Below are 25,018 nucleotides of genomic sequence, written 5' to 3' on the forward strand. Positions count from 1 at the left end.
CCACCGCTCAGATCGAAGGGGTGGGGGGCGGGGAGGGAGGGGGGAGGAGGGGAGGGGGGATTAGGGATTCAGTATTCCTCTGGTGTTTGGAATGTGCCGTGGCGCTCGCCCCTGCCCGTGCCCGTGCCCGTGCCCCCTGCCAGGGAGGCGCTGTGCAAACACGCCCTTGCCTCACCGCCGCCGCCACCGACCCAGACGCCGCCAAGATTTATGGTCGGCGGAGACGTGGTGACGGTGGGTGACATATGGGGCGAGCCTCGGTAAGGGACAGGGCCGGTGCTGTACGGGTAAAGAAGATGAATATCTCCCAATGTCAGGACGGTTTCCACGGCTGACGCGCGCGCCACCTGTCTACCCAAACAAACAAGGAGCAGATTTACGACCTCCTCCCGGTCACTCCTTCCGTCCGCCGCCGCGACGCCCGCGGGGAAAAAAACAACGGCGCGAGAGAGGGAAGAAAAAGAAGAGGAGGAAAACAGGGTGGCGTTACGGAAGCGGGAGCTCCGTCTGTCGGCCGCGGCAGAGAGGCCGAGCCAACGCTCCGGTTGTAACATGCTGTGCCCCGCGCGCACACACACACAACTATGCGCAAAAACACACACACACACACACACACACACAACAATGCGCAAAAACACACACACGGCAAAACCATACAAGCTCAAAAACCACACACGCACACACAACAATGCGCAAAAACACACACACACACAGGGCAAAACCATACAAGCTCAAAAACCACACACACACACACACACACACAAAACCCACACATACACACAGTCGCTAAAACAGTCAAGCAGGCGACAACCCCAGAGAGATAGCACATCTTCCTGTGTTAAGTATGGGCTGATTTGTTTTCCTTTGCAGAGGCCTGCTGTTGTGAGCCAACCTCACTGCACTGAGAACTTCTCAGAGAGAGAGAGAGAGAGAGAAAGAGAGAGAGAGAGAGAGACAGAGAGGGAGAGAGGTGGAGCGAGGGACCCAGAGAGAGGGTGAGAGAGAGAGAAAGAGAGGGGGGGGGGGACAGAAAGTTTATTTCAAGGTGATTCTGCAGACATAATACACTGCAGAGAGAGAGGGAGAGAGAGAGAGAGAGAGAGAGAGAGAGAGACACAGAGAGAGAGACAGAGACACAGAGAGAGAGAGAGAGAGACAGAGAGAGAGAGAGACAGAGAGAGAGAGAGAGAGACAGAGAGAGAGAGAGAGAGAGAGACAGACAGAGAGAGAGAGGGAGAGAGAGAGAGAGAGAGAGACAGAGAGGGGGGGGGGGGAGAGAAAGAGAGCCCAACATCTACAGCATAACCCAATATTATTACCTCTCACATCAGCATTCAAGGCAAGCTGTGGGCTGAAAACAACAAAAAGGCCCAAGGACTGCACAGAGAGGGAGGGAGGGAGGGAGAGAGGGAGGGAGACAGAGACACAGAGCACGAGGGGGGCAGGGGGCCCAAACTTTTGAAATGAAATGAACAAAATAATAGAGGGGGAGGAGGAGGAGGAGGGGGAGGAGGATTCTTAAAACACTTTGGATGAGACTAGTCGAGGCGAGACTAGTCGTCAGGTGACAAGGACGGCGTTTTAATTAGAGCAGAATGAAGCGGATGTGCAAACGACAGAATCAGCGCCAAAACGTCCTTGGTGACTCAGCGCCACAGTGGCAAGGAAACACTTGGACCCAGACTGCAACTCAAACTCCACTTTTCTCTTCTTTTTTTTCTCTCTCTCTCTCTGAGTCAGAGACAACAGCAGATCTGGATGTGGGGTGGCGGGGGGGGGGGGGGACCAGGAGGGGGGACCGGGTGAAAGTTTCATAAGTGTAGACTTTGGTGTGTTCAGTCATTCAGAGTCGATGGTTGATCCCTGATTCGGGGGAGCTGGGAGCGGGGAGCAGGAGGCAGGGGGAGGCTGGGGGAGGCTGGCGGAGGTAGACGTCAGAAAGACAGGGCTCATTGTACATGCATGGGAAGGGATGAGGGATGGTGTCAAACACGCGTGCATTACAATGAGCCTGTCCTCTGATTTCTACCTCCACCAGCCTCCCCCACCCGTGGGTTAAGACCATACGTATGCATGTATGTGGATATGTATGTGTGTGCATGTATGTGTGTGAGTGCATGTATGTTTGTGTGTGTGTGTGTGTGTGTATGTTTGTGTGTGTGTGCCTGTGCCTATATGCATGTATGTATGTTTGTTTATGTGTGTGTGTGTGTGTGTGTGTATGTGTGTGTGTGCGTATATGCATGTATGTATGTGTGGGTGTGTGTGTGTGCGTGTGTGTGTGTGTGTGTACCCTGAGCTGAGGCTGGCGCTGATGGGGGCGTGGTTGGCCTTCTCCGGGGGCGTCTCCGAGGCCGACGCCGTGGACGACTGGGACGACACGGATTCGTTGCTGCCCAGCGACGCCTCGTCATTGGCCAGGTTGGAGCCGTCCCCCGCCGTCGACACTGGGAGGAGAGGAGGGAGGAAGACTGATTGGTAACGTCGGTTAATGGCCACTTTTAGAGAGAGAGAGAGAGAGAGAGAGAGAGAGAGAGAGAGAGAGAGAGAGAGAGAGAGAGAGAAAGAGAGAAAGAGAGAAAGAGAGAAAGATAGGGTAGACATACTAAGAAAGAGAAAGAGAGAGAGAGAGAGAGAGAGAGAACACTGACACGGTGAAACCGGCAATTAAAGTTAAAAAAGGATGCATCTTGTTTAGTCGTGGGCAGTGCGTTTCATTTCCCTTCCTTCCCTTCCATTTCCCTTCCTTTCCCTTCCCGTCCCGGCTCACACCAAAGCCCGGGCCGACAGTACGGGAGTCCATATTAAACGAGCCGTGTTCAACCAAGTCCCCTGGACTCCAATAAAACCTAATGGCCGCCCGCTCCGTGGGAGAAAGTGTTTGCAGATGTACTGTCTGCAGATGCATAAAGGGGCTGAGAGTAGAACCTGCCGTGCCAGAGAACAGTGGCTTTTACTGCCCCCGTGGTGTCTAGGGCCCTGGGTTTTTCCCGGTCCGTGTCGTAGGGTCAGGAAAAACACCGGGCCCCTACATACCGTACGGTCGTACGTAGGCTGCTCTGAGTGGAGAGAGCCGTGGTTTATTCCCGAAAGATGATACGGTAGGGGCCTGGGTTTTTCCCGGTCCGTGTCGTAGGGTCGGGAAAAACTCCGGGCCCCATACATGCCGTACGGTCGTACGTAGGCTACCCTGAGTGGAGAGAGGTCAGGGGTCAGGTGGGTGCACAGAGGGAGATAGAGACACATACAGGGAAGGAAGACCAGGCGAGTCGACTCTGCATTTGATTACACTTCCAAGGCTGTATTGAAGCTGGAGGAGATTCGACCACAGGAAACCCTATTCACTGCACATGATGGTAACTGTTATTGTTTGGCTGGCTAGATTGAACACAAGACGGATTACTTCATCTTGACCGCAAAAACCTCTGGAATGAGTTAAACCTTGTTCTTCTATCATTAAAAGTTCACTGCTTCCCATTTTGGGTGGGAGAGTTGAGATGGAGCATCAATAGTATACTTTAGATACAGTATGGAAACCTTCACTCAGTGTTTACATTTACATGCTAAACGGGTTATTCAGAATGACTTCATGACTTTGCTTGAAGACTTGGTCCAATGGAGCCAAACAACCACAACCATGGATGCTCGTTCATTTCAACAACATCTGGTTAATACACAAGACCAGACTGCAGGGAGAAGCCAAAGACAGAACATTATCAAAAGCTCTTGCTTATTGTCCTACGAATGAGACAGATGATTTTTTGGGGGGGGGGGAAGGGGGAATCTATTTTATACCATGCCAACATATTGTTAACACATTTGTTCTGCTTCTCTATTTTGGACGAAGACGCATTCGGTTTCCCTCCTTAAACACCCTAGAAAGTCCAATAAAAGCCCATCGAAAACATACAACTTGATCTGTAATTATCTTACACTGGAAAATATGATATTTCTGGCACTGCAAAGTGCAGCGTCCTTAGAAATCCAATACCTCTTGGAAAGCTTCACCCGAACCAATGTGTTAATACACTTCTCTTTCAAGTGGCTTATTCCAAGTACGGCCATATCTCGGGGGCATGTTTGACCACACACAGAGCGACACGCGCGCGCTACTCCAAAACGCTGTTTTCACCCTGCGCTCTACTCAGAAAACTCACTTTAAAACCATTATCCGGGGCCCAGACTGAAGATACAAAGGTTAAAAAAAGGATTATACGTTCATCCCAGATATTAAAATGCCCCATGGTAAAAGCTGGCGCGATATAAAGGGAGGCAGTCTGGTAAGCAGATTTGGCCTCCTTTAGTATTCCGGGAGGAATGGGATTTTGACAAGCCACGGGGTAGGAGCTGGAACAGGAGCTAGGGCAGGAGTCAATGGCACCAGCTCACCTGATGCAGTGTGTGTGTGTGTGTGTGCGTTGTCGTCATATGAAATCATTAAATTAATCAAATCCTGATTATCTAATGAGGATGGTTTGGGAGTTGTAGTCTTTCATTACCTTGGATGTCCAGAGAGGCGGGGTTGTAGACGGCCAGGGGCCGGTTCTGCCGGCTCAGCTTCTTGGACTGTCTGGTGGGGGCGGAGAAGGCCGGCGTGGCCACAGAGGGACATGCCTCCGGGACATCTCCAAAGATCTGAAACCACAGGGAATGTATTCATAGTCAGAGCACTGTGGGGGTGTGTTTCTGTGTGGGTGGGTGTTTCTGTGTGGGTGTGTGTGTGTTTCTGTGTGCGTGCGTGTGTGTGTGTGTTTCTGTGTTTCTGTGTGGGTGTGTGTGTTTCTGTGTGTTTCTATGTGCGTGTGTGTGTGTTTCTGTGTGCGTGTGTGTTTCTCTGTGTGTGTGTGTGTGTGTGCGTGCGTGCGTACACGTTGTCCGTCAGAGCACCGACACCACGCAGTCGAGATCCCGGTGTATTGAGCCCGAATGAGCCCTCGTTTGACCTCCCTGAACAAGCGGATTTTGAACTTCAAACACCCCGACTAAGTACTGTAAGTTGAGAGGCAGCGGGCAGCTTGAGGGTAACTACATGTACCCCCTGAGACCGGCCAGACGCTCACTGCTCCCCCATCGGGGCAACTCCTGTAAAACAGCACATCAAACGGACCTTTCATCCCAGATAAAACTCGGAGACCCCGGACTGCTGATGCACAGTTAAGACCACATCGAGTCCAGGAGTGTGGGGGTCTGATGAGGCCAGGCAGGGCTCGGGGGGGCCGACCCAGTCTTGGCGGAGGAGCGTAGACGGGGTCAAATAAACAGGGTGCGGAGGTTGGAGAGTGGGCTCGGCTCATTGTACTGCTTGTTTACACTGCACCCCCCCCCTTCCCGGTTTACACACACACACACACACACACACACACACTCTTCAGATGTGGTTGAAAGAGAATAGGCAGCGGACAGAGGAGAGGAGAGGAGAGGAGAGGAGAGGAGAGGAGAGGAGAGAAAGTCTCTGCAGTGTCTGAGAGGATCACAGAGGAGGAGGAGAGGGAGAGAGAGGAGAGGAGAGGAGAGGAGAGGAGAGAAAGTCTCTGCAGTGTCTGAGAGGATCACAGAGGAGGAAGAGAGGGAGAGAGAGGAGAGGAGAGGAGAGGAGAGAAAGTCTCTGCAGTGTCTGAGAGGATCACAGAGGAGGAGGAGAGGGAGAGAGAGGAGAGGAGAGGAAGTCTCTGCAAAGTCAGAGGATCACAGAGGAGGAGGAGAGGGAGATGGGGGAGTGTAGAGTGTAGGAGGGGAGAGAGGGAGGTGGGGAGAGAGGGAGGAGGGGAGAGAGGGAGGTGGGGAGAGAAACAGTGAGAGAAGGAAGTGAGGGGAGAAAAAAAAAGTGAGAAGCAGACAGAATTTGGAAGAGAAAGCAGGGAGATGGAGTGAGTGAGAGAAATCTGATATGACTGAGAATGTAACAGCCGTCTGTCTCCATCTCTCTCTCTCCCTCTCTCTCTCTCTCTCTCTCTCCCTCTCTCTCTCTCTCTCTCTCTCTCTCTATCTCTGCAGATGGATGTGAATGTAAAACACTGTCTGAAGCTGGCATCTCCACATATCAACAGTCTGGGGAGAGACGTGGCTGGGAATAAAGCTAATGTCTGTCTGCCTCCCTCCCTCCCTCCCTCCTTCCCCCTCTCTCTCCCTCTTTCCTTCTCTCTCCCTCCAACACAGCACTTTCTACAGGGCTTCCGCTCACACTCGGAGTACTGCCTTCTGACATACACACAGTATTTCATCACCTTGTCTGTCTGAACTCTTTTTACCTTTAGATTTCCCTCCCACAAAAAACTTGTGATAAACAGGCGGTTCGGTCGGCTGAGCTCAGTCTAGGACGTGAAAGCCGTCACAGACGACGATGAACTCAGGATGACGGGCGCGGAGCGGGGTTGGATGACGGGCGCGGAGCGGGGTTGGTGCTATCGTTTCAAACCGTCTGCGGCTCTTCCCTGCGCTCGCCTTCCGCACGTCAGCCAGGCAAAAAATAGTTTGAATGCAGATTAGAAAGTAATCTCGCCCCCATTCTCTCTACTTTGACTGGGAGAATGAACCCCCTCCGAGGATTGACACAGATTATTGACATGGAAAGCAGATTACATGTCCACTGTGGCAGCAGAGGTTAAAAACGGGAGTTCGTAACCCAAATGTTTCAGGGAGGGTAGGGGCAAAGGCCTGTATCCTCCCCGGCAGATGTAATCAAAAGTACCATGATGACACAGGAGGTGGATACTGTATATACCCAACACTTTATTAGGAACACTACACTAATACTGTTTAGGGCCTCCCTTTATTAGGAACATTATACTAATACTGGGTAGAACCTCCCTTTATTAGGAACACTATACTAATACTGGGTAGAACCTCCCTTTATTAGGAACACTATACTAATACTGGATAGTAATATCCCCTTGCTCTCAAAACAGCCTCAATTCTTCGTGGCATTGATTCCACAAGATGTTGGAAACATTCCTTTGAGATTCTGGTCCGTGATGACATGATTGCATCACGCGATTCCTGCAGAGTTTTTTCAGGTGCACTTTCAAGCTGTGAATCTCCCGTTCTGCCACATCCCAAAGGTGTTCTATTGGATTCAGATCCGGTGACTGGGAAAGCCACTGAAGAACACTGAACTCATTGTCATGTTTATGAAACCAGTTTGAGACGACTTTTGCTTTGTGACATGGTGCATTATCATGCTGGAAGTAGCCATTAGAAGATGGGTAAATTGTGGCCATGAAGGGATCCACATGGTCAGCAACAATACTCAAACAGGCTGTGGCATTCAAGCAATGATTAATTGGTATTAACAGGCCCAAAGTGTGCCAAGAAAACATTCCCCACACCATCACACCACCTCCACCATGAGAAGATGTACAGGTGTTCCTAATAAAGTGCTCAATGAGTGTACACAGGAGAGCCTTCAATCCTGCTTTTAAGCACATGGATCTCCCCCTGTTGGGCAAAGTGGGAATAGCTGTTGTGCAACCCAACAGCTGGGGAGAGTGGAGCAATGTCAGCCGGGGCAGCGTGATACTGGGTTCATCTGCTATCTTCGCTGTGTTATGCAACATTGCAGAAAATAACCAGGCAGACCTGTGAAACCGCAGAAACAATTCCATGCTTCTAATAAAGAGAATCTGTTGCTTCCCCAGTCCCATAGCCTTTCCTCCCTTGGCAGAGACGCCAGGGACTTTAGAGTACATCTGAGAGGGGCATGTTTTACTGGAGCAATAAAAAACGTTACGACAATATAGTGAAAAATAAAACACTGTAAAAAGTCACTTAGAAACTGTTCTAATGGGAAGGGAAGGGAAGGAAGTCCTTGATGACGTTATCACAAGTCGGGGCCCAAGATTTTCCTACCCTGATCAGGGAATACTCCAGGCATTCCGCATACTGTAAACTGCCATATCGTCAAGACTATAACACGTCTATAATCAGATGATATGTACATTTTGACTTTTTAGCAGATGCTTTTATCCCAAGCGACATCAGCGCCAAATTACATTTGTCTAAAGAAAGTGAATCATCTACACATCAGTCATCATAAGCAGATCTAGCAGACACAGATCTACGCGGGCCATTGGCAGTCACAATGCTAGAAGAAGGAAGGATTATTATTATTTTTGCATTTTTATTAACAATAGCGGAACTGTATAGAGGGGTATTGGGGGGTGAAGAGGTCTTTAGGAGGGACAGTCAAGATGGAGCCTGAAGAGATGGAGGTCTTCAGTCTACGGCAGAAGATAGGTAGTGACTCTGCCATCCTGACAGCAGTGGGAAGCCAAGACAGTCAATCACATCAACCTCAATCTCATCAATCTCTTTTCTGTAGATGCTCAGTCAGAAGCGGACTTAGACCAGGTGTGCTTTTGAAATGAGCTCGAAATCACCATTCCCCCGTTTAGAGACGCATTTTGAAGGGAACAACGCTTTACCTTCTTGTTCTGCTCCACGAGGATCTCCACCACGATGTTCTGGAACTTGAGGTCCATGATGGCGGCCACCGTCTCCTCCTGAGGCCGCATGAGAGTCGGGCCGAACACCACGCCCAGGTTGGCCACCGTCATCAGGTTCTGTTTACTGTGGGCAGCCACACTGGGGAGGACACGCACACACACACACACGCACGCACGCACACACACACGCACACGCACACACACACACACGCACACACGCACACACACACGCGCACACACAAACCATCATCATTTTCATTTTCACCAAGACCTTGGTGTGCAGAATGACTTCTGAATGTCAGTCTGAGTGTTTCTATAACCTCATTCAGAGGCCCGTCACTGCAGCTCCCTGCTCTGGCATCAAACTAGAAAGAGAAAAGGCCATGAGGACCAGAGAGATGGAACTATTGAATGAATGGAATGTCTGAATGCATGTTGTTGGGACTCTGATGCACCTTTACAAGTATCTAGTTTATCCTCATTTATCCATCCTTCTGGAGAATTGATCTGTTTTCCCAAACTTTACTGACTTGACTCTGAAGTTTCTCAGTTTACTTTCTGCTGATTCGCAGTAAGAGTATTCTCCAAATTGATCCTTCTGGGGGAGATTTGCTCTTGACTTTGATGAAATGTCAGGAAAGTTTTGTACTGCAGACAGATAAACCAAAAACTAGAAATCGGTGATACAAAAATCTAAAAACAGTTATAGTGGTTGAGGGAGCCAAGTTGCATTTTAATGTTTCTCACAGAATCCCCTGGTGCTTTTGAGAAGATCAAAACAAAATGCATTTGACAAGAAAATAGAAATACAAACATTCAAAACTTCTTCAAAAGTTTGTGTCTCAACAGACATCACTACTAGATACGCATCTCAGAATATACTGACGACGTTGGAGATTAAAAGTTAAAAGTTAAATTAAAAGTTAAAATTAAAGGTTATTTTTAGTACTTCTATTTTATTTTATTCTATTTTAAAACTCATTGTATTGTTGCACTACTCTGTGGCACTGTCACTTTTGCATTTCACTGCATACTTATGCACGTGACAAATAAAGAATCTTGAATCTTGAGTTCATAAAATCCATAGAACGGAAAACACTTTGTTCTTAAGTAACAGGTAAGGATTTTAAACTCAGAACCTTATGGTGTATGCTCACTCTGCTCGCTCTGCAGAGAGACAGTTAAAATGCTTCAAAGGATCCCTTTGAAGACAAAAACGCCCCTGACAACTTGCATTTATCACTACGCTGAAACCATTTCAGATAGCAGTGTGAAATTTTGGCTTTCCTTCTGTCTCCCTGCAGGAGAGGCCACACACACACACACATACACACACACACGCACACACACGCACACATACGCACGCACACGCATGCAAACACACACACACACACACACACGCAGGCAGGCATGCACGCACACACACACAGGCACACACAGGCGCACACACACACACACACACACACACACACACACACACAGGCGCACACACACACACAGGCGCACACACACAAGACTGTACGCCAACTTCTCAAAAATCTATGCTGCGCCTCTTCTCCTCTCTCCCAGTCTGCAGAATTTCACGCTGGATAATCCAAATTCAATTTCAATAGCGCTGCTTTTTCACTGGTGAAGAAATCTGCTGCAGGTTTCTCTGAGATTAGATCCCAGAGGTTTGATTGCCTGAGGGGAGGGGGATTATGTACTTATCTTCAATTTGCTCCTATTTAGTTTATAAAAAGCTAGCTGAGGGGAAAACCTTGTAATGGTAGCTAACATCTTTTTGAAAATCTATTTTCCCTGTCTAATCTCTCTCATCTCTCGCAAAGGGGTTGCGCAACAGCGGCCATTTTGGAGTGTATTTGTGTGCGTGTTCTTAAGTGTGCATTTGTGTGTGTGTGTGTCCGTGCGTGTGTGTTCGTAAGTGTGCGTGTGTATTCGTAAGGGTGCGTGTGTATTCGTAAGTGTGCATGCGTGCGTGTGTGTGTGTGTGTGTGTGTGTATGTATAATAATCCCAGGAAGGTAAACAGAGGCTTAATCTGAGCAGTCCATTTCATTATGAGCTGTGCATGCTGGTATGCTGGGAGGGGAAAGGCCCTCGCTCTGGGCTCTGCTCAAAGGAAACGGAATCAGAAAAGTACACAAGTTAAGTACTTTGGGTGTCTAGAAAAGTGCTCCACAAATCCAACCCATGAATAGAAATGTGTCCAGTATGACTGCGTGCGTCTGAACCAGTCGTCTCTGTAGTCGTCAGGGACTGAGGGGGGCATTGTGAGGGAGAAAGGGGCTTTTTTTTTTTTTCCTTTCTCTTGGATCAGGGAGAGATGGAGAACGAGGAGTGACAGAAGGGGCAGAGGAGGAGAGAGGGAGAGAGAGTGGGAGTGAGGAAAAGAGAGGGAGAGAGAGTGGGAGTGAGAGAAAGGAGGGCGGAGAGAGAGGGAGTGAGAAAAAGAGGAGATAGACAGGAGGAGAGTGAGGAAGAGAAAAGAGAGAGAGAGATTGAAACAGACAGGTAAGGAAGAGAGTAATGAAAAAAAAGACAAAAGAGAGGGGGAAAAAAAAGAAGATAGAAAACAGAGAGTTAATCACTCACGTAGCCAGGTGCTTCATCAGCTGTCCCAGCACCAGGCGGTTCCTCTCTGGCAGCTTGTGGACCAGACAGTGGACGGCCTGGATACGAGACTCTGGGCTCCCACCCTCTGATCAAACCACACACACACAGACACACACAGACACACACAGAGACAGAGAGACACACAGAGACACACACAGAGACACACACAGCACTGGTTTAGCATTGTGTACATTTCTTCACATTCCTCTAATTGCAAGAAACCAACACTAATGTGAAACGTCTAAGTGTTCAGTACGTGGTAGTGTTCAGTACGTGGTAGACTGCAATGTATTTGGGCTCTTCCGAGTGTGATGATGGGAATAAACACATTATACTTATTATTTCATTGTATCAACATTCATTTTGACGGTGAGATTTGACATGACAAGAATTCATCTGGCAATTTTTAATTTTTGTATTTTTTTTTGTATTTTTTTAATTTTGGTAGCTATGGAGATAATGCTTTTATACATAAAGCTACGATTAAAGCTCTCCAAGATCAACCCTTAGACATTCACTCACACACACTGATGGCTGGCTGGCTGCCGCCCGCCCACACACACACAGACACACACACACACACAGACACACACACAGACACAGAAACACACACGATGGGAACGACAAGGATTTGAACAGGGAAAAAGCGCCTTGTGGATGCTGTCACTCGTCAGAATAACATTCACCGTTAATCCATTTGTCTTCCGTTCTCTATGAGTGCAAAGGGCTGATAAAAACGTCAACCGTGATCCAATTATGACACTTGTTGAAAAGGGAGAAATTCATGGTGAGATTCATTCAAAACATCACACAGGGACGATGCGCTCTGTGGGCGAAAAAATATCTGCTTCCTGTCCCAAATCAGCGGGGCCATTTAAGGACAAGACTTGATAGTCTTTCACAGGATGTAGAGTTCCCGTTTCCTTTATGTTGACCCAAATGGCTCGTGGACAGAGGGGTAGAGGTGACTTTAATGGCAGGCGGGGGAGGGGGAGGAGAACGAGGGGGGGAGGAGGAGGAGGGGGAGGGGGGGAGGACGAGGAGGACGAGGAGGAAAACACTGTGTTGGAAAGAAGACTTCCGAGTCAAAGTCAAATGAAAGGCTTCATGGCCACTTGCTGGTGGCGAGGAACGTTTACAGACGGCCCATAAGTCCACCACTGATGTATTTACAGTGCTCCTGAAAATCAGGACAGGACTGGCCTTGGAATACAGTGATTAATACCACAGTTGAGTGCACAAACACATGGACGGACGGACGGACACACACGCACACACACGCGCACACACACACACACACACGATTCAGCCTAGTATTGGAACAATTCCAACTCAAACAGAAACTGTCACTCACTCAGTCCCTGTCACGCTGTCTCTCTGTGTCTCTCTCTCTCCCTCTGTCTGTCTGTCACCCTCTCTCCATCTGTCTGTCTCCCTCCGTCTGTCTGTCTGTCTCTCACTCTCTGTCTCCCCCAAAAACATTGGGATTGTGCAGGGGGGAGGATACAGTACATGCTACCACTCATGTGTCATTCCTTCACGCTTATTGAATACAGACACTGTGCCACACCACATTTGTTTTGACTCTACGAGATGTTTAACTTTCCAAACATGTCTTCTGCCATCTGTTTTCCATAAAAAGTTGAGATGGTGAAAATAATTTAACTGAATTTGCTTAGGCTAGCTTGCTATAGTTTCTATCAGATGCAATAACTACCTCATCATGCCTCCCACGTGTGATCCCGGAGCTGAAGTGATTGATTAAATACAGAATAAAAACATCCTGATGTTTTCTGGTCCTACACACACACACACACACACGAGTTGTTTGAGAGTAGTTTGTGAGATGCTGAGGCCTGTGTGTGTGTGTGTGTGTGTGTGTGTGTGTGTTTGGAGGTGGTGAAACTTACTTGCAGGGTTGATAAACTCTTTGTACAGTCCATAGGTCATTATTGGCTCAGGGAGGCTCCTGCAGAGAGAGAGAGAGACAGACAGCGAGAGAGAGAGAGAGGGTACAGTACGAGAAAGAAAGAGAGTGAGTGAGAGAGAGAGAGAGAGAGAGAGAGAGAGAGAGAGAGAGAGAGAGAGATGGGGGGGGACAGAAATAGATGCTGCACTGTTTTATAGGGTCTGAACACAACAATGATTAATGTGGCCAGGCCAGGGGGAGGGAATTAGACGGTGCGCACGGTGAGATAACCAAGTTCATCTGAAGGTACTTCCACACTGCACCTGGCCTCTGGCCAAGGCTACTTAGCCCCAGAGGAACCAGGGGAATGAGGCTGACCCTCCGACTCTGCAGCACAGGCAGATACACTGAGAGAACAGGAGAGAGGGCGAGGGGGAGGAAGGCAGGGAGGGAGAGAGAGGAAGGGAGAGATAGAGAGAGAGAGAGGAAGGGAGAGAGGAAGGGAGGGGAGAGAGAGAAGGGAGGGGAGAGAGAGAGAGGATGGGAGAGAGAGAGGAGAGAGAGGACGGGAGAGAGGAAGGGAGGGGAGGAGAGGGAGGGGAGAGAGGGAGAGAGAGGAGGGGAGGAGAGAGGGAGGGAGGGGAGAGAGGGTACGGAGTATGGAGCACATTTCTTTGCGTCAACCGGCTGTCTCTACTGCAGGAAGTCATCAGCCAAGAATACGAGTTGTTAGAAGTCTGTGGTATAATGGAAGAATACGTTTCCATCTGAGGATGATGGATGGAGAACGTTAGTCTGAACAATGCAGCCTACGATGTGGAAACACTCCAGGATGCCCTAGTGGACAGAGGAGAGAATACATCCCTTTAGTATATATCCACTGAATAGAATCTCTGTAGTACTGTACATACTGTATGTGGTATTTCTGTTGTGTTGTGTGTGTGTGTGTGTGTGTGTGTGTAGAGTATTTACTGTATATAGTATTTCTGTTGTATTGTGTGTGTGTGTGTATGGTGGTGGAGGTAGAAATCGGAGGAAGGGCTCCTGTGTTTTGATACCATTCATTCGATGAGCCCCTGATCCTCCGACCTCCACCTCCACTGCTCAGTGGTAGACCTACAGTATACTGTGGTACATCCAGAGTGTTTCTGTTAGATACGGTTGCGTGTTTGAGGCAGGGCTCACTGTTGGCCTGGAGATGAAACAGACAGGCTGGGACCCAGTCCCATGACCCCCGGCCCCCCCACATCAAACCACTTCCTGTCAGGGGTCACGGCTAAATCCGGCCAGTCACAACACACACTGCCGTGACCTCGCCGACCCGGCCTCCGTCATCGCCAGGCCGCCTGGCCGCCGAGCCGACTGATACTAGTCCAGTTCCCATGGTTTCAAATCGAACTGACGGACGGACTTCGGAAAACTAAACAAAACGTCATTTATTGTTGTTTAATTAGAAAATTAGAAAATAATGCGAAGAAAGGACTTTGTTCCAAGTTTATTGTTTTTATTCGACGTACTGAATTGCCACCGAGAACTTGCCAATCCTTTTAATTTCATTATGGTAACAGTTTGCAGCACAGGGGACACAGAGCAAGGCCTAATTAGGCAGGCGCTATGTAAATATGGCTCGTTAGCACAATATGAATACAATAATTGCATTGGCAGCAGATGTATGCAGAGCCTGAGTTTACAGTATAGTTCAGTAAATATACATATGCTTTCACCGCAGAAGCAAAACGAAGTACATTTCTGCCAAACAAGCTTTGAAAATCCACTAACTAGAAAAACAGACATGGAATGCTCTCCGCAGGTGCGCGTACAACCGTTTGAGGTTTTAATTGCTTAAAATTAAAGGATAAATCCACACCTTCCCAGGTGATTTAAAAGACTTCACTTCTGCTTCAAACTTGTTTTGAATAATGTGGCATCCTGCATCTCGTACAACCGTACAACCTGGTGGGCACTGTGAGTGGTGACAGGAGGGAGTGACTGTAGATCAAGACCACCATTTTTTTTTCTCCTTGGTTACCGAAACTATACATTTGATGACGGATGACTTCTACGGGGGTGGAAGTAGCAGTACAGTAGATATGTAGATATAATCTACAGGAGGTGGAGGACATAACTCCCCTGAGAGAGAGAGAGAGAGAGAAGGGGAGAGGGAGAGGGAGAGAGAGAGAGAGAGGGGGAGAGGGAGGGAGAGAGAGAGAGAGAGAGAGAGAGAGAGAGAAGGGGAGAGGGGGAGGGAGAGAGAGAGAGAGAGGGGGAGAGAGAGAGAGAGAGAGAGGCAACCCCTGGCCCATTTACTGAGGGCACAGTGGCTTTGAATAATGAAGTCAGAGGACTTGATGAAGAGGATCGATTATGTGTCTGCTTTCAAATGCGTGATTGTCTATGTGGATGTAGCCATCGCCGCGCGGTGTAGGAGTCCAGAGTGCTGTATTTACATACTGCTTCCCACCAACACATTCACACATCAGTGGGCACACAACCAATACCACAAAAGGAGCCGACTTGACAAGTAATGTTCAAGTGTGTGTGTGTGTGTGTGCGCGCGTGTGGTGTGTGCGTGTGTGTGTGTGTGTGTGTGGTGTGCGGGTGTGTGTGCGTACTGTACTGTACAGTATAGATGCACGTGCTGCTGTGGCAGTGAACGGGTTAATGTCACAGAACGATCAGACCGTCACTGTTGCTACATTATCATGATGACATCAGCGGGGTAATGTATTCAAACGAGCCTTACCTCAGGTACAGCTTCAGTGCGCTGGTGATGGTCTTCACGTCCCAGTCCTCACACGTAGACAGGTCCACCTCGTTACTCTTCTCATCTTTAGTGGAAAAGAAACGGTAGAAACGGTAACGGACTCTATACGCATACAGGAGGTCAGCAGGTAAGACTGTCACAAAATCATCAACGCCGGTAATACCCGGCAACACCCGTCGGCGTACTCTTGGCGCTGTGAGTACATCAGTGTGGTTTAACCCTTTAGGAGGATGAACCAAATCAACTCGTAGTAATAACCTTTAATTAGTCTTTTGAGGGTAAAAGCAGAGCAGTGTGTTGTTCGGCCCGGAGGGCCAGCTGTGCCCCTGTGGAGCCGACACTAACAGTAAAGTGTTGCTTCGACTCTAATTAAGATACATCTATAACAACAGGGCTCTGGGGACGCCACGTTAGGTGTTTGGATGGTGTGTGTGTGTGTGGGGGGGGTGTGGTGGTGTGTGGGGTGTGTGTGTGTGTGTGTGTGGGGGGGGGGGGGGGGGTGGTGTGTGTGGGGGGTGGTGGTGGTGTGTGGGGTGTGTGTGTGTGTGTGTGTGGATGGCTGCTTTAGAGAGAGAAATAGTCCTTCATTCAAAGAATTGTTGCAGAGTGTGTGTGTGTGTGTGTGCGTGTGTGCATGTGTGTATGTGTGTATGTGTGTAAGGCGTGGAGAGCGGAGTGTTTGAGTCAGACACTGGTGCAGGGCCAAGCCTCAGGTCACCAGGAGGATTGCGGGGAAGGCTTCGTGGGAGGTTGCTGCAGCACAGGCGATTTATTTATTTCATTTCATCCCTCCGCAAGTAAAGCCAGGAGAGCTGCAGTGTTTCTGTAGTGTTTCTGTTTCTCCAGTGTTTCTGTAGTGTTTCTGTTTCTCCAGTGTTTCTGTAGTGTTTCTGTTTCTCCAGTGTTTCTCCAGTGTTTCTGTAGTGTTTCTGTTTCTCCAGTGTTTCTCCAGTGTTTCTCCAGTGTTTCTGTAGTGTTTCTGTTTCTCCAGCGTTTCTCTACTGTTTCTCCAGTGTTTCTCCAGCGTTTCTCTACTGTTTCTCCAGTGTTTCTCCAGTGTTTCTCCAGCGTTTCTCCAGCGTTTCTCCAGCGTTTCTCCAGTGTTTCTCCAGCGTTTCTCTACCCTCCTCTCTGGACACAGAGTGGCCACGCCAACATCAACGAGCTAGAGCTAATGTTTTCCTACCAGGCCAACTGCCAAATGTGTGTGTTCAGCTACAGATGGTGGGAGAGATCTTCAGTGGCGAGTGTGTGTGTGTGTGTGTGCGCGCATGTTTGAGTGTGTGTGTGTGTGTGTGTGTTTGTGTGTGTGTGTGTGTGCGCATGTTTGAGTGTGTGTGCGCATGTTTGAGTGTGTGTGTGTGTGTGGCTCCAACAGTGATGGGTACCACAAGGCCATGGCTCTGTGCTCCGATCAACTCTGTAGGTCGACTACGACCGGGCTGGAAGGACCACAAATACATCATATTGCTTGGTTACACGAATGTTGATAAAACCAGTGCGCTGAGCGACCTTACTAAAGTCCATCATTCACCGTGGAAGTTGTAACTATTGCAAAATCTTGACAGTAAGTCAGTCTTGCTCCTTGAGGTAGGAAGGGAGAAGGACAGAGAGTGAGAGACGGAGACAGAAAGAGAAAGAAAGTTAGAAATGGGAAAATCTACTTCTGCGCCCCCCACTGTTATACCTGTAAAGGGGGGGGGGGGTATTTCTCCATTTGTCGTGTATAAATAAATCAAAAAATGCATGAATGGATTGTCTTTGTAGAATGTGGGTCCAGACAGGGGCTAGGCTAGGCTAGGTGACAGGGTGCTGTGTCTCTTTTCCCCTGTCACGTGATCACACTTACCATCTCTTAGTTGTCCTGTCTCCCTGCGAGGGCCGCGTCTGACTAATGTCTAGTACCAGGGTGTTAATTGGCTGTCGAGCATTAGTCTGTGAGTGTGTGTGTGTGTCCGTCCGTGTGTGTGTGTGTGTCCGTCCGTGTGTGTGTGTGTGTGTGTCTGTGTGCGCAGGTTGGGGAGCCTGAGGGCAGCTTGCTGAGACAGGCTGGCAGCGGTGGACCTGGTTTGTTGTCATTCAGAACACAGAGCTGAGCTGACAGAGACCGAGAGAGAGAGAGAGAGAGAGAGAGCTAGTGTCTACCGGAGACAGGAGGAGACGAGGGGGGGGGGGGGGGGTGCGAGTGGAGATAAGTGAATGGGACTGGGGGAGGGAAGAAGACAGGAGAGAGGGAAAGAAAAGTGAAAGAACGAGGGAGACGGAGAGAGTTTGAGAGAGGAGAGGAGGATCTGAATGGCAATCTGATTCCCAGCTCCCGGTGAGTTAAGGAGTGTCTCTGCAGTGAGGACGGGGCGGGGGGCAGGAGTGGGGGCCCTTTGGCGCTCTGAGCCAGCCTCGCCCCCGGCCTGTCTGACAGGACAGGTCTGACTGCTGATGAGAATGGCGGAGGGGGGGTGGGGGTGGGGGGGGCACCTGTTGCACAGGAGGGCAGGGTTGATGTGAGTCCTGGTGGTGATACAGCAGGACTGGACTGTAGGCTACGCTCTGAGAAGCACTGAACCATCAGACGACCCCGGTGACCACTGACCCTCCCCCCCACACACACACTGCTAGATTGACTTTTCACCTTCTTATATCGGGCATTTTGCAGTCATATTGCACTTATTAATGCACATAACTGTATTTCGCATTGCCCACTACCACCTACCCTTGTATGATGGTCATAACCATCCTCAGGCTATTCCAGTATTTTGTATTTCTATCATGCGATTTAGTTGGGTGTATTTAGTTGGGGTGTATTGAGTTGGGGTGTATTGAGTTGGGGTGTATTGAGTTGGGGTGTATTGAGTTGGGGTGTATTTTTAGCATTTAGTAAGTTTTATTGTGCCGTGTGTCACACTGTTGAGGCCCGGGTGGGATACAAGCATCTCTCTGCTCTGCTCTGCTCTGCTGGGTACATGACAATAAGGAACTTACAACATTTGTGAGCAAACTCATACAGTACACAGGTTGGGGCCCTCTGAACTGGGGTGTGTGTGTGTGTGTGTGTGTGTGTGTGTGTGTGTGTCCAATGAGGCGAAACGTTCACCACGTTGCAGACAGGAGTGTAAAGCGTGGAGCTGACATGACTGCTGAGTTCAAACGGCAGACGTTCATAGATGTTCTCCACTACAACCTTCACGTCTCTAAACAAATCAACATCTTTAAACGGAGCTGTTGGCGTGGCTGCAGCACGGGGGTGTGTCGTGCTTCAGTTCGGAGGGAGAGGGAACGGGGAGGAGTGAATAATGAGTGTCTCACCGATCATTAGACAGAGGAGCTTCTGGACCTTGGAGCTGACCCCCACCACCCTGTACAGACCCTGGTCGTTGATGCCTGGCAGACAAGAACAACATCCTTACTACTGTCCATTCTCACAGGGATACTATCTTTGTTGCATACCCTCAGCACAGACACGAGCACACACATACACACACACACACACTAGCGCGTGCACACACACACACTAGCGCGTGCACACACACACACTAGCGCGTGCACACACACACACACACTAGCATGCTCACACACACACGCACGGATGTCAGAGCACAGGGTCAGACACAGACAAAACAAACACACAGTAAACACAGTTACAGTGAATGAACCGTGCAAAAGCTCAACTGTGGACCTAAACTGTGTAATCCTAGGAGGGTGAAAAGTTCGACTTTGATAAACAAGCCATGCTGTGATAGAAAATATAGGGTCATTTACCCTAGGTAGACATTACTCTTCTACAGTAGCTAAACGCACAACAGACTGCAGTTTTAATTGGATATTGGTGCAAGACTGCCCTCGTGTGGTGAGAAGACGGCATTGCATTGACTTTTCCACTATTATTTTCATCATTTTCATCATGTCCAGCTCACCTCTTTTCTCAATGGCATTGATGGAATTCTTCACAAATGAAAGACCCAGGTCGTCCAGCTGGGCATCGACTGCAGAGCAAGAAAAGCACAATTCATTCAGTTACTTGTATGTTTTTTTTTTGTTATAACTGAAACTGAAAGGAAAACTGAAATAACACTGAAAGTACAAACTCCCTTAATCAGTTTTAACACGATAACATCTTTCGTTTTTATTGAAAAAACAATCGCTGCAGGATACTTACTTCCTCTTTCTTTTGAATAGGTCTTACCCAGGTAGTGCCCGATCTGTTCAAGAAAAACAAATGTTACCAATGTTTTTCCCCCTCCAACAGTGGCAGTAATCGGTATCCAAGGGGGAAAACCACACTAAAAAACACCTTAGTTTCTAGCACTGTAGTAGTTCATTAGCCGTTTAGCTTGTTTTTTTTTCCAACAGACAGCAGTTGAGATGGCATGTATGGTTGATGACACAGGTGGCATGTATGGTTGATGACCACAGATGGCATGGTGTGGTATGGTTAAGGTGGCATGGTGTGGTATGGTTAAGATGGTATAGAATGGTTCAGATGGTATAGAATGGTTCAGATGGTATAGAATGGTTCAGATGGTATGGTTGACTTACAGGATCTTTCCCACCCATGGCTTGTATCCAGAACTTGTGGTCATCTTCAGACAGCGCCTGGACCGTGAGGATTGTCCCTGGTCTAGCAGAGGAACCACACACACACAGACAGACAGAGACAGACAGAGACAGACAGACACAGACACACAGACACACAGACACACAGACACACAGACACACAGACACACACACACACACACACACACACACACACACACACACACACACACACACACACACACAGAGACAGAGACAGAGACAGACACCAGTCTGAGTTAGTCACAGTCTGGGGTCCCAACGACGAATAACAGACCACTAATACCCTCGTAACACCAGAGAGCAGAACAAAGCTGAGCTGCGCTGCCTGGCCTGATCACACACATCCACCATTGTTGCTGAAACAGTGCTGGTCTGGGTCAGCGCTGTCGTGTGTTAAGCCCCTAAATGTGTTGTTTGATACTAATCTGGAGTCAAGGACCGGCCTAATCTGGAGTCCCGGGGGGCTCTAAACATTGACAGGTAAACCCGGTAATCTATAACCTGCTCCGGAACACGTGAAACAAACCTGTTGCGGGAAAAAGGTCTACGTTACGTCTGCGCTGTGCCGCGTGTGGACGTGGAACTCAACCTCCAAGCCTGGGACGGTTGTTTATGCTATTTATAGGCTGGTTTTGCAGCAAGGGGAGGTTCAGTGGAGTGACATAATGAGATATCTATTACAGCGATACACAGCAGACCATGACTGATCCCCTCAGCTATGTGCAGGGGCGATCTAGCATGTCAAATCCTCCCCAGCGCGGCCCTACGGTAGACCAGACACAGCCCTGAGCTACGCTGGAAACACAGAGACCGTGACTGTGTGGAGCAGAGCATTACCCTTAATGGGGAGAATTACAGGCTACAGGGGGGTGGGGGAGGGTGGGGGGGTGGGGGGGTAGAGTTGCAGAGAGTGCATACTGCAAGTAGTCGAAAACATTTTTTTTTTTTATAATACAATAATTAAGCTATTAACTCGTTTAATGCCGGGGGTGAATAAAGCCGCCCAAATTGTCTGGAATACATCAATTATGATGCTTCACGCTGTAGCCAATCAAAGTGTTGTTGCTAGGTAACACTTGGCACTCTAGGTGGCGAGTGTTCCGGAATTCTTTGGCAGTAGGTGAGTTAATGTGCAAGCTGATCGCAGCCGGGGTCGCAGGGGGATACAGCCTGCAGGTTAACTCATCTGCTGGCTTGAGTGAGTCAGGTCTGGAGGGGTATTACGTAATTTTCTTTAAAAAAAAATCCCCTTGATTTTTCTCAAGATAAGATACCCACTCATAGTCACAAGCAGGAGGCGGTGGAAAGGTTTCTGACATTTCCACAGCGGATTATTACGGCTTAGATCAGAATGTGATGAGTAATGGATCGGATTCACGGTGTGGGGCGCGGTGATGGTACATACCTGTCTGTTATTTCTATATCGAGACAGAACCTCCGGTCCAGCATGTCTGTGGTTTTGCGGACGCAGGATTTGAGGGTGACTGACTCGATCTCGCCCTGGGGGAAAGAATTACTGTTACTGGCGATGACTGCACTGATTTCAACAGTCAATGCTGATTCAGCATTACTACATTGTATTGTTCCTTGTAATATTACACCATGTACTGCACTTTTTTGCCATGTACTGTACTGTTTTGCACGTGTATTGTATTGTGTGTGTGTATATTATTGTATAGTATAGTGTGCCTGGGTATAGTATTGTGTCGTATTGTGTGTGTGAGTATAGTATTGTATTGTGTGTGTTTGTATCGTATTGTATTGTGTGTGTGTGTGTGTGTGTGTGTGTGTGTGTATATAGTATTGTATTGCGTGTGTGTGTATAGCATTGTATGTGTGTGTGTGTACAGTATTGTTTGTGTGTGTGTCAGTGAGTGTATAGTATTGTATTGTGTGTGTGTGTGTGTGTGTGTGTGTGTGTAGTATAGTATTGTATTGTTATCAGTTCGATGACTCACATTCTTTCCTCCAGATCTGTGGTCAAAGGTCACCATATGTAGGATCTTCTGCTCTTTCACAAATGTGCAGTAACGTTTCACCCAACTGGAACCAAAGGGAGGTGGCCCTGAGGATGAGAGGACGCATTTCACTGTTACACCGTACCTCAATCGTGTTTTGTATAAAAATAAACGTTACCTCTGCCGGACACATACATTAACCCACACACACAGAGAGTGGAGGCCTTACGTTTCTCCTGGACATACAGGTAGCCTTCGCTGCTGATGGGGCTGGTCTGTCTGTACTCCTGGGGGTTATCCCTGATCCTCTTCATCAGCTCATAGACCTCCACCCGCGTGCCATCGAACCGACTCCGCGTCTATGGGAGGGGAGGGGTTGGGGGGAGGGACAGACCCACAGGGAAGTCACTCCTCCTGACCCGGAGGTCTTGGTGGGGTTAAACACAATGCAAGGCCTCTGGAAACACAAACCTGAGAGCTTCCCCTGGAAACTCCCTCCACTCCCCTGGGTGTGTAAAAGTGAAAGCTCAAGAAAGGGTCAAGGAAATTACTCAAAATTACTCTGATTGGTGAGGATGTTTCTAAGAGGGGTAACTTGACCGGAGACATTTAGGCTACCTAAGGGCCAGGGGAAACCAAAACTAAAACCTGGCCCGCATGAACCTCCTCTACAGTGACTGGTAAAGTAGCTTCTAACATGAGTAACTAGACCAGACATAGACGTAGAGTCAGCAGAAACCAAAACTAAAACCTGGCCCGCATGTACCACCTTTACAGCAGTGACTGGTAAAGTAGCTTCTAACATGAGTAACTAGACCAGACATAGACGTAGAGTCAGCGGGAAACCAAAACCTGGCCCGCATGTACCACCGTTACAGCAGTGACTGGTAAAGTAGCTTCTAACATGAGTAACTAGACCATAGACATAGACGTAGGGTCAGGGTAAACCAAAACTAAGACCTGACCAGCATGTAATTGCTTGTAGATCCTAATAACAATCACTTGGCAAACACATCAGAATAAGCAGAATAGCAGCCAAAGGAAAGTCCCACAATTAACTGAGACATTGACAGGCCCTTTTCCATTACAACTGCATTTCGTTGTCTCTGTACTTGTACTCTGCACAATGACAATAAAGTTGAATCTAATCTAATCTAATCTAATTAACATCAGAGTGGGATTTCAACGTGTAATCAACGTATGGGATATTCATGAACTCAAATTAGAGGCTTGGTATGACTGATCTGATGTCTCACATTCTGAATATTAATCTGTAAGGCTTTCTTGTAGTGGTCGAAGTCTTTGGCCAGCTCAAATCCCTGGTGATAAAACGTGAACACTGTCTGGAAGAACGCCAGCATCTGAGGAGAACAGAGATGAAGAGGTTAGAACTATTTAGCTTCCAAATGAATATATTACTTTGTCTCGCATGCATTTTAATTAAGACCCAAAGCCGAGTTTTCAGTTTAATTTGTACTTTTTTTTTTTGTAATTTGTAATTTAATAATAAATAAAACCAGAGGCCATCTTGAACTCACTGGCTCCACACACTCAAACTTCTTCCTCTCCTGGATCTCCTGCAGTTTGCACACGTAGTCCAGAGACTCCTCCTGAAAGTGTTTTCTCACACTTTCCACCTGGCCGTCTGCCTGCAGAGCAGAGGAGAGGAGAGGAGAGGAGAGGAGAGGACACACTCAGCATTGTGATACAACACAGACAAGTCTCTGTGGAGACAGAGGAAAAAACAGCCTCAGTCTCTGTTTTACTGTATGCAGAGGCCGAGGAGAGAGAGACTGAGAGAGAGACGGTGCAGATGGCATGTGACAACTTTCATTGGGAGAGCTTCAGTACAACACTTCCACTTGTAACAAAGGGTCAATAGCTGTGTATACAATACATTTACATGTATGGCATTTAGCAGACGCCTTTATCCAAAGCGACTCACAAATACATTTGTTTAAGTAAGTGAATCGTCTATCCATCAGTCATCATAAGCTAAAGTAATCAATGCTCGGACCAGGGGCCATAGGTAGTGTTATGGAAAATACATTCATAGAACTAGTTTCAGGTTATACACTTTCATATGACTGATACAACTTGTGTAACTACTGTGATGACATTTTCTCACAATGCTAGAAGAAGGATTTTTTTTTTTTTTTTTAAACTTTGTTGTTATTAACAGGAGAGAAACTTGTACAGGGGGGTAATGGGGGTGAAGAGGTCATTAGGAGGGACGGTAGATTACTTGATTGGCTAGCCAAATGCCTTTTTTTATTTATGAAGATCATGGAGAAAAATGTATGGCCTTTTTGAATACTGGTACATGTTGGCTTGTGCCCCGGGCAGTCCTCTATTTTCATTGTATTTCGTAATTTTCCTTTATTTATTCAGGGAAGTCCCCTTTGAGACCAAGGTCTCTTTTTAAAGTGTGCCCTGATTACAAAAAATATACACGTGCATCACTATTATTTACATCAAGATTTCAAAAGGACAATTTACACAGGCAATACAATTTTCTTTTTACAGACAACAATCAATGATAAACACTTCTTTACTGAGGAATCCTTCATCAGGTTCCTAAAAAGGCCCAATGACACTAAAGCAGCAAGTTTTAGAGTATTCTGCAGGTCATTTCATGCCCAAGGAGCACAATGACTAAAGGCAGTTCTACCAGCACAGAGGAGACACGTGGGACCTCGAGGACTAACCAGTCTTGAGATCATGTCTGACCAGGGCTAGGTCTCCAGGTGTTTATGTGA

General features: G+C 48.0%; 1 protein-coding gene across 1 annotated transcript in view; it reads right to left on the minus strand.

Annotated features, from left to right (window-relative positions):
• arhgap10 (Rho GTPase activating protein 10) overlaps positions 1 to 25,018 on the minus strand; it is a gene marked incomplete at its 5' end in the record, with an annotated part of 57,288 nt that overhangs the window by 12,161 nt on the left and 20,109 nt on the right. Inside the window, 15 exons of the mRNA XM_083693228.1 lie at positions 2,294 to 2,447; positions 4,500 to 4,635; positions 8,421 to 8,580; positions 11,036 to 11,141; positions 12,967 to 13,025; positions 15,709 to 15,793; positions 19,033 to 19,107; positions 19,641 to 19,709; positions 19,883 to 19,925; positions 20,263 to 20,344; positions 21,707 to 21,801; positions 22,260 to 22,366; positions 22,489 to 22,618; positions 23,516 to 23,620; positions 23,798 to 23,908. Coding sequence (XP_083549354.1) covers positions 2,294 to 2,447; positions 4,500 to 4,635; positions 8,421 to 8,580; positions 11,036 to 11,141; positions 12,967 to 13,025; positions 15,709 to 15,793; positions 19,033 to 19,107; positions 19,641 to 19,709; positions 19,883 to 19,925; positions 20,263 to 20,344; positions 21,707 to 21,801; positions 22,260 to 22,366; positions 22,489 to 22,618; positions 23,516 to 23,620; positions 23,798 to 23,908 — 1,517 coding nt within the window. The remainder of the gene's footprint in view (positions 1 to 2,293; positions 2,448 to 4,499; positions 4,636 to 8,420; positions 8,581 to 11,035; positions 11,142 to 12,966; positions 13,026 to 15,708; positions 15,794 to 19,032; positions 19,108 to 19,640; positions 19,710 to 19,882; positions 19,926 to 20,262; positions 20,345 to 21,706; positions 21,802 to 22,259; positions 22,367 to 22,488; positions 22,619 to 23,515; positions 23,621 to 23,797; positions 23,909 to 25,018) is intronic.

The sequence above is a fragment of the Argentina silus genome, assembly GCF_951799395.1.
Source record: "Argentina silus genome assembly, chromosome: 21".
NCBI classification, from domain to species: Eukaryota; Metazoa; Chordata; class Actinopteri; order Argentiniformes; family Argentinidae; genus Argentina; species Argentina silus.